At 34.4% G+C, this 14183-nt stretch overlaps 1 protein-coding gene across 2 annotated transcripts in view; it reads right to left on the bottom strand.

The window, feature by feature from the left end:
* The window catches only part of PLCE1 (phospholipase C epsilon 1), a 166845-nt gene that overhangs the window by 96883 nt on the left and 55779 nt on the right, over positions 1–14183 (bottom strand). For both annotated transcript variants that reach the window (XR_009959019.1, XM_062580694.1), the window contains exon 3: positions 786–1074. Coding sequence is in view for 1 of the 2 variants with exons in the window: in XM_062580694.1 (XP_062436678.1) it covers positions 786–1074 (289 nt within the window). In the remaining variant the exon portion in view is untranslated. The remainder of the gene's footprint in view (positions 1–785; positions 1075–14183) is intronic.

Below are 14183 nucleotides of genomic sequence, written 5' to 3'. Positions count from 1 at the left end.
ACTTCCTTTGGTTAAAAGATAACATGGTGATAATCCCCAAAAGGTTGATCATCTTGGGAAATACTATAGGCATTAATTTAAAATACATTTTTTCTTTATAAAACCCTGCTTTTATGCAATGAATTTATACCGAGAATGCCTTTTTCTTATTTAATTTCCAAAATTTACCAAACTAAACCACAGAATGGTATTCTTACTGCAGACTATGACTATCGACACGGAAAGTTAGAATCTAATAACCATTCTCCAATAGATACTTTCCATACAGACAATCCCTAAGGTATCTGAAGTGATCAGATATTAGAAAGATGACAGATCCAGAAGACGACCAGCAGAAAATAAGCAATGAATTGTACATACTTATCATATACTGCCATGTAAATAACAATAGCTGCAACAAATACAGTACCTACTCCTTTCTGAAATCCTGAACGAACTAAGTCAGCCCATGAACAGAAGCGCTTGTATAAATACTTGACATACTACACAAAGGAGCACCCCAACAACATCTTAGGCATTAATTATTGGATGCAGATAAGAATATTTCTATCAAAAACAAAGAAAATTTGTCTAGTTTTGTAATGACTCTAAGTTTTACAACTTTTACTTTCGTACAGCTAGTTATTACGAGACAGTGCATTGCAAAGAAAAATTCTGAGAACAGAAAAATCTTTTTATCTGCTAATTTCACACATGTGTACATAAAGTATTATTACATATTATTATGTTTTTTCAATACTCTCTATACTTAGGTGAACAGGGTTCAAAAATTAAATCTTTATTACCTTTAAGCATTGTTCTTCCAGTTGATCCTCCAAAGATGTTTAGAAGACCACTTCTTGCTCCTAATGATGTCGTCGCTTCCAGCAAAGCACCAGTTATATAGTTAGAGAGAGCAGTCCTCTGTAAAGTGGCACGATATTGACAGTAAGCATCTGTTACGCATGGTTTTACACAAAAACCAACACCTTTGCATATACAGTCTGCATCTAAAGTTGGGAGCTTCCTCAGAAGACGAGGAAAATATTCAAAAACATCTTCTGCTCCTTCTTCTTCTCTCACTGTACTGAAGATCTGTGAAGAATACAAAAACATGAAGTGTTAGTTCCTTTGCTTAGGATAATCACTCAACATCAAAACTAGCGTGACTTGCTGTAAAGTTCAGCAGCCTCTGCAAGAAAGCACTGTGTTAGAACACTGCATTTATGTATCAAGCCTGAAAATTTTACCAATCCAAAATTGATCTGTAAAGATTTGGCATGGGGCTCCCAAACTGGCTATTTAAATAATGCTGCATTCTAGCATTAGAACTAAGCATTCTAATCAAAAACAGTTTTTCAAGGCTCACCATAATATAAAGATGTGCCACATCAATAAATCTGATCAACATTTAAAATAAAGAATATACTTTTTTGTATTCTCAGTAAAATCTTACAGATCTTAGTAGCAGAAACACATGCCCATTCAAACATCATGCTTTTTCTTGCTTTGTGAGGAGGGTTTTGTGAACAGAAATGGTTTTAATCACTGTGAACAATCTTTCAGAATGTTCTGGTGTCATGTTTATTGCATTAATTCCAGCCTACACATAGGTACTCTATCTAATATTGGTTTAGTACTCTTTTTTTTTCCAGTATTTATGCTCACACACTAATGAACTTCAGGCTGTGGCTTAGCAACTAAGTAACATTTGCTTATTTAAAAGAGCCTAAAGATGAAAGCAAGAATCCGAAAAAAATCTTTTCATTTATTATACAAGGAAAGACTTGATTCTTTGCATTCTCGTAGGCTGACTTCCTGATTAACATTAAAAATTTGTTTCAATCATCTGTCTGTATTTTGTAATTAAACAGTGTAAACTACCAAACTAAAAATTAATACAGGAAAAGGTGATTTTAACAGTTGCCAGCATAGCTGCTCAGACAATTTTCACAAGGTTGTCAGTTTTACGTATGACAGAGCATTCGGGGGACATCCTATCAGTTAAATCAGTAGCATCACGTAAGTCAGTAAACCAACTTTACCTTAGTTATTTTAAAACTCAGTATTTATTCAGTTTCACAAATAACAGATGTTAATGTAGGAAATAAAAATATACAAATTTTGCTCTTACCAGTCCTTACATGTGGGCCAGAAACAAGCTTTATGAAACAAGAAACAAGCTTTCCTGATGAATGTTTTGCTCCTTGTTGCTGTCCTTCCCTTCATATGAACAAATGCAGCTACCCCTTGACATGGCAGAAAGCGCATCCAGAAACCATCTGCACAGCCTGTGCATGTCACACGCCAGGGCACCTGCACTCTCACCACAGCACAGATGCATGTCCAGCCGCATGATCAAACAGGCTAGCAGTTCCCAGACACGTCGATCTGCACTTCTGCCATATGACTTGCACTGACTCTGTCATGTAACTGAGGAGGCATGAAATGTCCTACTCCCACCAAGTGTCTGGCCCGCTATAAACAGAAGTTCGTTGTGAACAACGATGTAGTTCTTTCACTCAGGCAAAGACACTCAAAGTAGTGGAAGCAACTGGTCAAAATTTTGCAAATTCTGATATTTTTGGCACTTACTACTTGCCATAACATTGAGAATTAAATATCATGCAGCATTTATTAAAAACGTATTTCTTTTCTTAGCTTAACTTTGTATTAATAATTTATTGGGGTGACGAGTCAAATTTTACTTAAAATATAATAATGTATTAAATGGTAATGTAATTCAATGACTTCAGAAGAACACTGATGTACTTATTAATGTATTTATTAAAATAGAATATAATAAAAAATCCCTTCTCTTTGCATTGTGACTATGACTTGTGGAACTCAATTCTGTTAGAAATATATCTTCTGTGATTCATTACTCAATATAGTGCTATCTTTTTTTTTTCTGCAGGTTCTCCAAAATTTATTTTGTATCTCAGGGATTTTTTCCCCCCCCAACAGGCTTTCTGAAATATTAAGCATTATATTTCAGCCTTTCTTTTTCTTTTTTGGTATATAACTATTTTGTGGACTCTTAACTCTCAGTAAGAACACTGCTTATTTTCACCTTTAGGCTCTCTACATTATTAGAGTGTGCATTAGCAGCATAGGGTACATGCAGACCATAGCCCATCTATCTTTGAATTCAGTAAGAGTCTGCAGGGCACAGTGGGATGAGCATATAACATACCTTTCCAAAAGGTGTACTGTAAAATAGTGAATCTGTCTCATACATAGATTATGAGTATGTCACACATAGCAGACATAATTAGTCTTTTTAGCATGTTAAAAAATATTTAGTTTATAAAAATAATTTAACTTCTCAAAACTGCAGTTACCTTCCAAAATATTTTTAAATTTGTGTTCTGCAACTTATTAAAGGCATGTTCTGTTGCCTACACTGAACTAAAATTTCTTTCAGCTACCAAAGCAAAGAAATCATTTGTTGACAGAAATAGGCGACAGTGTTTTGCTGGAGAGATTATATACAGAATAATGGTGTTAATCTCTATTGTATAAAGTAGACTTCAGGGCACTAGCTGTCTCCAAAGATGCTACGCTTCATATAATATTTTCAAATACTGTCTGTTTTGATGTGTTAAATCTCTGATGTGTTACTTTTTCTGCACATAGATGAAGTTACACACACACACACAAAAAAAGATTCAAAATGTTTATTCTTATAAACCAGTGAAACAAAAATGAAACCATCAGAATAGGAGCATAGCCATCAGGTAACTGATATAGAAAATCACCTTTCAGTGAGAATGCACCAGACAATAGGAAAGATTAATCCTGCCTGGGAGACAAAAAGGTAGATTCCAAATGAGGGCTTACAGTTCATCCTGATAGATGTAGTTATATTCACCTAGATCATCCCTTTTCTCTACTAAAGCATGACTGCTGCAATTAAAAAGGTGAACCAAAAAGAGTAAAACACAGCATTAAACAGACAGTCTACCTGTCAAATAACAATGATTCAGAAAGGTGCATCACTCTCTATTCACTTTTGCCTTTCATAGCAAATTAAAGATTTCAAAGTCCTCTGCAGTCTGATGCTGAGGTATCTTGCATACCACATACCCACCAGGCAGTAATCTTCAAGAAAACAGACCGCAGTATGTACATCAAACACTGCTGAAATACTTCAAATTTCTTTTTAGGTAGTCAGCACAGTGGTACTTACTGATTTGACTACAATGAGGAATCTACAGTGAATTTCTTACCTGCACCACTGTAATGAGCATATAAGTAAATGTAAATTATGTGCAACCACAGGATCTCAATATTTACTTTAGAAAATAAAAAGCATACATTCTAATATACTTTTTTCTTTTTTATTTGATACTCGAAAATAAGAAATGAGCTAAACCAATAACTTCATCTACTAATATGGCAATTAAATGAGTATCTCTGGCTTTAAGACATTTTTACTTTCTTCTGCTTTTTAAAGTCTGAGAAGAGTTTCTGGCGGTAAGTAAAGAGACTATAAAAAAAATACTTCTAACAGAAAATTTTCCAGGAGACTGCAGAAGAAAAACACACTTTCCAAATCAAAAATGAAAATTAATATTGAAATAAAAATTAAATTCAGGCAGAATTCCCTCCTTATAGCCTTACAAACAAGTCCATATTTGAGAAATAAATGGAAACAAAATATATCTTTCAGTAGTTATGTATAATGTATCTAATAAATCATAAAAACTTTAAAATATTCAGTTTTGCTTCTAGTAACTTAAAATGGTATCTGCAAGTTAACTTATTGATAACCTTCAGGCAATAAAACTTCTTTACTGTGATAACAGAAATATGCTGTTAAGATATTTGTTAAAAGTAACGGTAAGAACAATTCAGTGAAGTTGGTCTTCAAGTTACTTATAATTTTTTTATCTTGTTTTTCTATTTAATCATCTCCACAACTATAGGTTGTGTTACGTCCTTTTTTCCAGGAATGCTATTGTAGATTTACTATGTAAAAAGCAGCAGAAACCTAAATATTGTGGCCATTCTTATAATTAAATATATGACTGATATTCCTCCCAAATGAAGCTGGAGTTCACAAGTGCTGACGTACTGGAAATACTGGATATAGAAGTTCACAAAAAATACTTCTTTCTGATTTCTTCCTTGGGCTTACATGTCTTTCTGCTTATTATAGTGTTTTAGCTATTTCTCTTTTCATTTTTTTTCCTGCTTCAGGTATTTAGCTTAGAACCTCAGGGCTGTCATCATTTTGCCAAACACCTACAAGCTGCTCATTGCATATAAACTCCAGAAAACGGACTTAAGAACAGATCAAAGATCCCCTTGAGTTAGTATAAAAGCTTAATTTCTCTAAATTTTATTATTATAATAGAAGATATGTGTACTCAAGAAGTTCAAAGTAAAGATGAGCCATGCAAAAGCACGCTTATAACTACTAGAAATAATAGAAAGTAAGCCATAAAGAGACCTCAACAAATAAATGCATCATTTCCGGCAGGTACCTGATCAAACTGTTTTTAAAAAGCCTCCATCAATATATGAAGGCTCAAAATAAAACACTGAAATATAAGAGGTATATACATGCTCAATTTGTACTATGCATTCTAGTCTGAATTCTTGTTTGCTTACTAACAAATTGATCTTGAAATTACTACCTAGAGAATATGTCTATTACAAAGTGCTGTATACAGCACTTGTGCAGCATTCCTGCTACGCACCACCTTGAATTGTTACATGTTTTTAAAGCCATTTTAAATGCCTGTAAAGTACAACAGTAGATTATTGAGTAGTAACTCTCAGGATGGTGTCTGGAAGACCACTTAAATGTCTCATTTGAAAGCACAGGTTTTACAGAAATAAGAACCTAGTCACAATTCATAATATCAAAGGAAATACTGCTTTTTCAAAATTTGTTCTGTTTCAAGAAGATTTTTTTCTGTTTTGGCAAAGAAAACTCTTCCCTCAGACACTTTAATCAGATCAAGTTAACAGTAGTAATATCTTGGAAATCATGTCCAAGAATCTTTCCATAAGCTTTTACACATATTTATTCCACAACCATTTAATCAAATATCTCAAATATTAAACATTCTGAATTCTGTTATGTCCACTATGTCTAGTATACTACATCATTCCAGTATACTGTTATTACTATGTATTTCTTCCTATCAATGTTTATGTCTTCAAAAAGCCATGCCAGAGCCCCACACTTCAAATCGTTACGAAGACTGTTCAGAGCTAAAGGAGGATGCTGAGTTTGATGGAGATAATGCTGGGAACAGCAAAACACCTCTGCTCTGTCAGATTTGGTTCTGAGCTCTGTTCACTGACCTGTCTTGTTCATATTAGTGATAAAATAGGTAAGGGCCTCAGAAATCCTTCTGAAAAACTGAACTCACTTGAGTTTTTTGTTTTTTGGGGTTTTTTTATTTTATTTTTCAGCATTTAGAGTACAAAAGCTAAGACATAAACACTGTTTATACATAATTGTCTTGGTGGCACTCTGCTATCCATAGCTCACAACCAAATGAGCACATACCACAATAGCCAAATTTTTTGCTAAGTGTCTTACTAAATGCAAATATTTTACAAGACATTAGTAAGGTAAGGGATAAAAGCTGTAGTCAATTAAATTCCATTCCTAATTCACCATTAAAGAGGAACTGGGTGATGACAGTCATCTACAACCTGTAGTAAACTATACTGCAACTCAAATTTGCATGAGATTCACTTTTAATTTCTTTTAGTATAAAGAAGCTTTTATTATACAGAATGGTGTTAGAGTTGAAAGTCCTTCACAATTCATGCCTAAAGTGAGTTACTTCTGGAAACCCAAATCTTGTCTCCAGAAGAAACTGGATTGATAGAAAATTTATGACATAAGCAAGAGGCAGTCTTGTCTGGTTGTTCATAGAGGTCATCATAAATTCAACAAACTGGTCCAAAGTCCACTCCATAAAATTATCATATTTTAATACCAAAGCATTATGCCTACCAACTGTGCCATAAAATTACAAAGAGAAGACTCTAGCAAAGAATGATTTGGCAGCAAATTTTTATACAAGTTTTCTCAGGGGGCAGAACACACTTAACTGTAACATTTGTGAATGAGATGGTGCGTGCAGCGTTTTCACAAGCCCAGTTGTTTGCAGCATAATCTTATTTTCACAGAATAGAGACTTCTTCTTTACATAACACTAAGTATTGCATATGGGTACTCCAAGATTTTTTAACTTCTTGCTTGGCATGGTACCCTGTTGGAGGGTTTCTCCCTAGGTACGCTGTGGAAAATAATAAAAAAAGCCAGCTGGAAGAAACTGCAGTTCAGCAAATTGGAGTCAAGCTCACAAATTCCCATGAAACCTCTCCCAGCATCTCATGATCCATCCTTTTTTGGCTAACAGACATCATTTTAAAACTATTAACAACCATCCTAGATCATCCATATCACGATGCTGTTCATATACAACAGTTTTTGGAGAGGTATTTGAATTTCACCCTTGAGTTTTGGCTGTGCTAGCCAAAATCTGCCCTGCTAAGCCCAAGAGACAGCAATTTCAGCAATGACACTTGCCACCTAGTCTGTCTGCTGCTTTACCAAAAGAGAATTGCCATCTCCTGAAGGAACTTCTAGTGAAATATAGCCATTCAGCACAGTGATGCATCTGTGTTCAAGAAACTGTAGTAAAGGACTGTTTATGCACAGTGTGACATGCCCAGGATCTGGTACAGCATGTCAGAATGACAAAGATAGCCTCTGGAAATCTGAATGAAGGTAATCTCATAGCCGCAGTAACAGTTTATTAGCCAAAAAGCTAAAGCTATGAACACGTATATATGCAGTGAAGTACAAGCAACTGTGCAAAGACTGTTCAGAATGTAAGGGTTAACCGTGTCCTCTACATCTTAATTTGCATCTAAGCATTTTCACATGGTGCTTAAATAGAATATCCTAACTGCTGGGATGCTAATTTTTGTAATGGAAAAATGCCTTAAAATAGCTCCAGATCACTGAAATGCTGTTTTGTACTTGAAAAAATGCCTAGGAAATAAGAGAGTACAGTGCAATAGTATAATCTGAATGTACTTCATAACATACTCAGAACGGTGTTGTCTCATCTGGGAGACAAAATAAATAAATAAATAAATAAATATCCTTGCTCAAAATGTCAGATACACACACTAATCAATACTGCTACAACAGTTCTGACAAATGTATTATTATAAGGTGGCTCAGGCATTTTTAGGATGATGTGTCTGTAGGTGGTTTTTGCATTTACTCTGCAACACTATAAAGAAAAAAACCAGGTACCACTTCGAGAATGCCAGAGACATGCTCTTTACTGCAGCAGCAGACCAGCATGGAAGCACCAGGAAAGATAAAAGGGAAGATTTTAGAGTAGATAGCTGAGGTAGAAAGAACTTGAATATGATTGCACTGATGATGCTTTGAATCGATGCCAATGTAGTCACCAGAATGAGTACGTAAAAGAGAAAAGCAAGTTTAGTAACATTTGTGACTTTTTAAAATACTTTTAACAAGACTATGGTTTTCAAAAAAGATCTTTGGCATCATTTGCAGTTGCAGGTAGCGTGTAAAAGCAAATTTGCCATATATTGGGGCCTCCCTGCTGGCAAAGCTGGGCAAAACAAAAAACTCGCCACGCACAATGTCAGGATACAGTCTAGGATAGATATACTATCACTTTTTTTCTTACAATAGGAATAAATCTTCTGAGTCAAAAGGAAGTTACCCTCCTCGGGGTAGGGTGTGCTCTTCTGGCAGATGAGGTGTCTACAGAAGTATCTCACTCTCATCATACATCTAAAGGAAAGAATACATCACAGGAGAGGAATAATGGTTTTCAGGCACCTCTTCATGAAAATCAATGCTGGCTCCAGAATACTCAAAAGCTACATGAATCACATTGTCTCAGCATGAGTCACAAATTCTACTTCACTTGTGGCACATGGCAAAATTCTGCTATTGTAATAATGACAAGTGTTACAGGCACTGTTCAAGGCCCACATGTTTGCCTTTGCTGTCCTATAAATGTGGTTTACGTTTTAACAATCTAGAACAAATATTGCAGTGACTCGCCCTCTTTGGTCATGCATGCTTCAATATACTTGTTGCAACATTTGCTGTCAATGGCTTTTCAAACTTTCTCTCTCATTAATAATTACGATCTTAGCAGAGCATCAGGAGAGAGCACAAAACAAGTGTGCCATGTCACAGAGCAATAATGCTCACTTATTCAACAGCAATTTTTGCTTTGTTTCAAATTTTACACAGTACATTGTAACTGGACAAATAGGACAGAGCAGTAGAGGACATGCAGCGAAACAGTTAGTTACAGTCATCTCAGTAAGACAGAAAGCAGTATGGATGGCAGCTGGAATATTGCCAAAACACTGAAAAAGCACAGATGTGCCCAAATATTAATATTCATTAACTGATGTTCTGTGAACTTTCTACAGCTTCAATTCCACTTACAGAATGTACATTACCTCACCAGTCAATATTTATTACGAATTGCATCCTGTTAAGGATGAGATCATTTCAAGGAGAAGAAACTGAATTTAATGAGGAACAAACTGTCTTACAGAGGCAAACTTTAAATGTAACTCAACATTTTTGAGAAATGATATCAGCCATCCTCATTCAGTTCTGGTACATCACCAATGTTTTTAATAGGGAAAACTTTTCTCTCCTAATCTAAAGGAAATTATAATACAGTTTTAAAAGATAGAGACAAAGTATGCCTCTCTAAAGAATCTGAGAGTTGAATTTACTCATGACCAGAAATCATAACAGCTCACACTTGTAACAAGTCATCAGTTTCACTTCTGATAAAACTTTGCTGGTATTACTACCTTCTTATTTCTGTCAGACAATACTACTTATTTTTTAAAAAGTCACTATAGAAGGAAGGATAGACTTCTTAGATGACCTCCTTAACAGTAAGAGGAATAATGTTAACAGTAAATGACCATGTCATGGGCAGCTGTTAGGTCACGCAGTAATTAAAGATCTTCAAGAAATTATCGTAAAAGCAGTAGTTTTCCTTGTAATATATTAAAAAGGACAAAATAAAGTAATACAAATACTTTACAAATTAATTTCACAGGTTTGGAAGTTAGAAGAAATAGTCTGATATAAAAGAGGTGCAGAATTATCAAAGCACCTCCACTCTCAGAAAGTGCCACTTACATGAAGAATTGTCCATCCTTATGCAGAAGTAATTGTAATATAATACTTGTCACTTCTCATGACAGGTAACAGACGTTAGTCTCAACTAAGAATCAGTTTCAGATATCAAACAGAGGCTCACAAAAGACATATCAACTAACCGACATTTGAATAGTTGTCCTTAAGTATTTAAAATTTCTACTCGAAGTAAGAGAAAGTGAAAGGATGACACTAAAGAAAAAAAAACATAGGAGCTCTTCATATCTTCACATTACTTTTCATCAACATGAAAAAACGCCCATTTCAAAGACAGATAAAATAGTGGAAGTAGCCAAAATTTCTGAACTCTGATCCAGATAAGGTACCATAAAGATCAATATCTGGTTAGCCTTCCTATTTCTATTTTTTTTGGACATGAAAGTACACATGAAAATATACACTTTCTTAATAGTTATAAATTAATTACTAAGTTTTCTTGCTAGCTTTTCCTTCAGTCTAAACTGTATTTTTTTATTTTTTTACTACTTCTCAACTTAGTTCTCTGGGTTAATTTCTGTTAACTGTTTGCTCTTGTTAATTCTTCTTGCAGCCACTTGTCTTTTCATTTTGAAAATGAGTGCTTATTTATTTGCAAAAAAAATTATCAACAGATTGCACTTACAAACAATATGTTGTCTTAGAAACTTATTAAATTAAATACACTGTATATAAACAACGGTGCTATTTCAACCTTACTCTAAAAATAACTCCAGACTAATATTCTTCATATATTCTTTGCTGAGATGACGACAGTTTCACTAGATGGATGTGGTCCACTTTTTACAATAGTTGATCATATGGACTAAAATTTCTTGAGTTACCGGTTTTTAAAACTATCTACTGAGTTTTTAACAAGAAGTATAAATACTGCACATATTTTGTTCTAAAATCAACTACACTTGTTCATATTTCATGACTTTCATGACCTTTTACTGATTATCTTGCAACTGAATGCAGTAAAACAAAGTTATTCTGTTCATTTAAAATTTCTGAGATGTGCTATAAAAAGTATTTAAAGCAAGAAAGGGGCTAGTAGATTGACTTTTTCAAAGAACAGGTGTTTTACTGTAACTAAGTATAGTAACTAAAATGAACAGTAATTAAGATTAAAACTCCATGTCAGAAAGGTGACTGACATCATTCACAGTTAAACTATTTAGATGCTAGAATATTGCACGTGCCATGATTAATTTCAATTCAAGAAAGATGCAATTCTACACATTAAATTCCGCCCTTCATTCTCTGCATTTGCAACTCCAAACTATAATGTGGAACCACTATTCAAATGAGATCTTAGAACTTTTCCAATGCAAGAAATACTAATAGAAACTACGAAAAAATATGTACATCTGTAAGTGCTTGTTTTCTTCACAAGTCAACATAAATTAGCTATTTTAATTAGGTCAACAAAGTTTCCAAACAACTACAATGTTCATCTTTTTCCTTTCCCAAGCCCCAAGTGTGTGATAGGTGCTTTCAAGACAGATGAATGCCAAGCCTTTCCCCAGAGAAATCTGCTGCCATCCCCATTAGAGTTAAACAACCTATTTTCTCTGCTTCTTTTCATTCATTTCAACTATTATCCTATGTGTGTAGCACCAGTGAGTCTAGCTGTCCTTTAAAATTAAAAAAGCACATCAGATAGAAATCTCTATGTGTTTTCACATTACTAAAAGTAATTCTCCTCTTTGAAAAAAGGCCTCCGCAAAACTTACATATTCAAAAATAATTGCAAACATACATGTGCACTGATTATTTAAACAACTTTGAAGCACAAACTTAGTTCTATGTTTCTAAATTATAAATTGATAGCAAGTTTGAGGAACAAGTGACAGAACGGGAAAAAACTAAAACATCTCTTGTCAACAAGATGCTCTTGTAATTGAAGAAACAAACAGAAAGCGTAAATGATGCCCACTGAGGCCTCACAAGCTGTTTCCCTATTTGAATGCTCAAGACTTCAGCATTCTGGGCCAGCCTAGCAAGAATAAGGTGCCCTACCTTCCTTGGGGCCTCTCTCTTCCCCATTTTAATAGTTTTAAAGTTCTATTTTTTTTTCTGCTTGCTAAAATCTTATCTATTTAGCTATAGCTATTTCTGCAGAACTCTGGCTTTAATAGTTCTTTGCAAAAATACTATTACTTTATGTGTACACATACAATCGATTCAGAAAGCACACAGACTTAGATGTTTGTGTCTGGCATTAAAAGTCAAAAAACAATTAAGGATAAAGTTCACAGAATTGAATTATTCTGATTTTAAACTGTGAAACATCGCATCCTTGTGGCCTACAATTTCTTATGAAGGGCCTCAAGTTCAAAGCAAATGTGAGAAATATCTTATACAAGCTTTATTAAATGCCCATGAATAAAAAACAATCAAAATCCTTGAGAAGATCTCCAGTTCCTCAATGTACTGGGCCTTGGTATACAAAAACTGTATTACTTCGAATATTAATACTGCAATTATTAGAAAGATACGTGTGTGTATATATATATATATATATATATATATACACATAAATTTCTCTTACACTTTAATAATTAACACTGAAATGATTATAATGTTAAAAAAGCAAATAGAATAAAACTGTCTTTATATTTATATTGTCACTATTATTATTTATATCCAAGGAACATCCATATTAGGATTTTACTGTACTATACACTGGACATGCATTGAAAGGTAGATCTCCCCAAAGCTGTATTCTAAAATCAGAAACATTGCTATTATGTATATGTGAAACATCACATAACCTAGATGTACCCCTAAATATTTTCATTTATTACAAATCATAATCATATTGATGTAAAGACCAGTTGGTGTATTACTACTTCTGTAAAAACTCCTGCATCTTGCCCATAGCGTAGAGCTAATAACAGAACAACTTGGAGCATTTTCCTTAGCACAGGAAATCTAGTTCTCATTTTCTAATTCTGTAGATACTGAATCCATGCCTATTTGTTTGCTTGTACTTCAGCTGTTGAGTTCTTACGGTCACATGAATAATTATAAGATTATTTTGGATAGTACTCAGGGGCCAGGAAATTCTCAGAGTTTTCATGACTGAATTGTTTAATAGACTTTCAGGTCAGGCTACAGAACATGGTTTCATAGAACAAAATAACTTTGTTCTATTAAGAGACATTTTCCACTCTAAGGGTTTTTTTCAATTACCTAGAAATAGAAAATGCATCATTCCTTGCCCAAAGTAACAGAATATTAGTAAACTGATTTTAATTTTAAAACGACATATTTAATCTTAATTTACCAATAAAAAGTAATTGCGAGTTTTCATTAATCCCTATCCTTCATATCCAACAGATTTTATTCACAATGAACATTTAGTAAAAATCCTAAAAAAATATTGTGAATTTTTAGATTTTTTTTGGCTAAAAATAAGCAATTGCAATAAACCAGCATGGCAGAGCGAAGCAATTTTACTCGTGTTCATATCTTCAATCAAGAGTATAGTGCCTTCAACTCTAGTCACTGTTCCTCATCATTAATCTCCGAAAAAGGTTGTTTTCTACCTATAGGAAGCGTCACAAATACTGGAGAGTTTTGGTTGAAAGACAGCAGCTGGGAAGAGGCAAACCAGTGACCTAAAAAAATAATCTCATTTCCTTGTTTTCACTTGCTCTGTTCAAATGTTGCCGTATACTTAACAGGATAGCAACTGTCCTGCAGAACACAGTATGCTATGACCCATAAATTTGATGGTGGATAGGTGCCTGAACGTGAGGGGGAATTTCTTCACTGTGAGAGTGACGGAGCACTGGAACAGGTTGCACAGAGAGGTGGTGGAGTCTCCTTCTCTGGAGATCTTCAAGGCCTGCCTGGCTGGACCCAACCCTCTCTAACATACGCGAGGGGACCCTGCTGAGCAGGGAGGCTGGACTAGATGATCTCCAGAGGTCCCTTCCAGCCTTACTGATTCTATGATGCACACTAATTGCCATTTTCATATTAAGACAACTGT

This window comes from Rhea pennata, chromosome 7 (assembly GCF_028389875.1).
Source record: "Rhea pennata isolate bPtePen1 chromosome 7, bPtePen1.pri, whole genome shotgun sequence".
Classification (NCBI taxonomy): Eukaryota; Metazoa; Chordata; class Aves; order Rheiformes; family Rheidae; genus Rhea; species Rhea pennata.
Note: the sequence above shows the minus strand (reverse complement) of the source record. Positions and strands in the feature narration are given on the sequence as shown.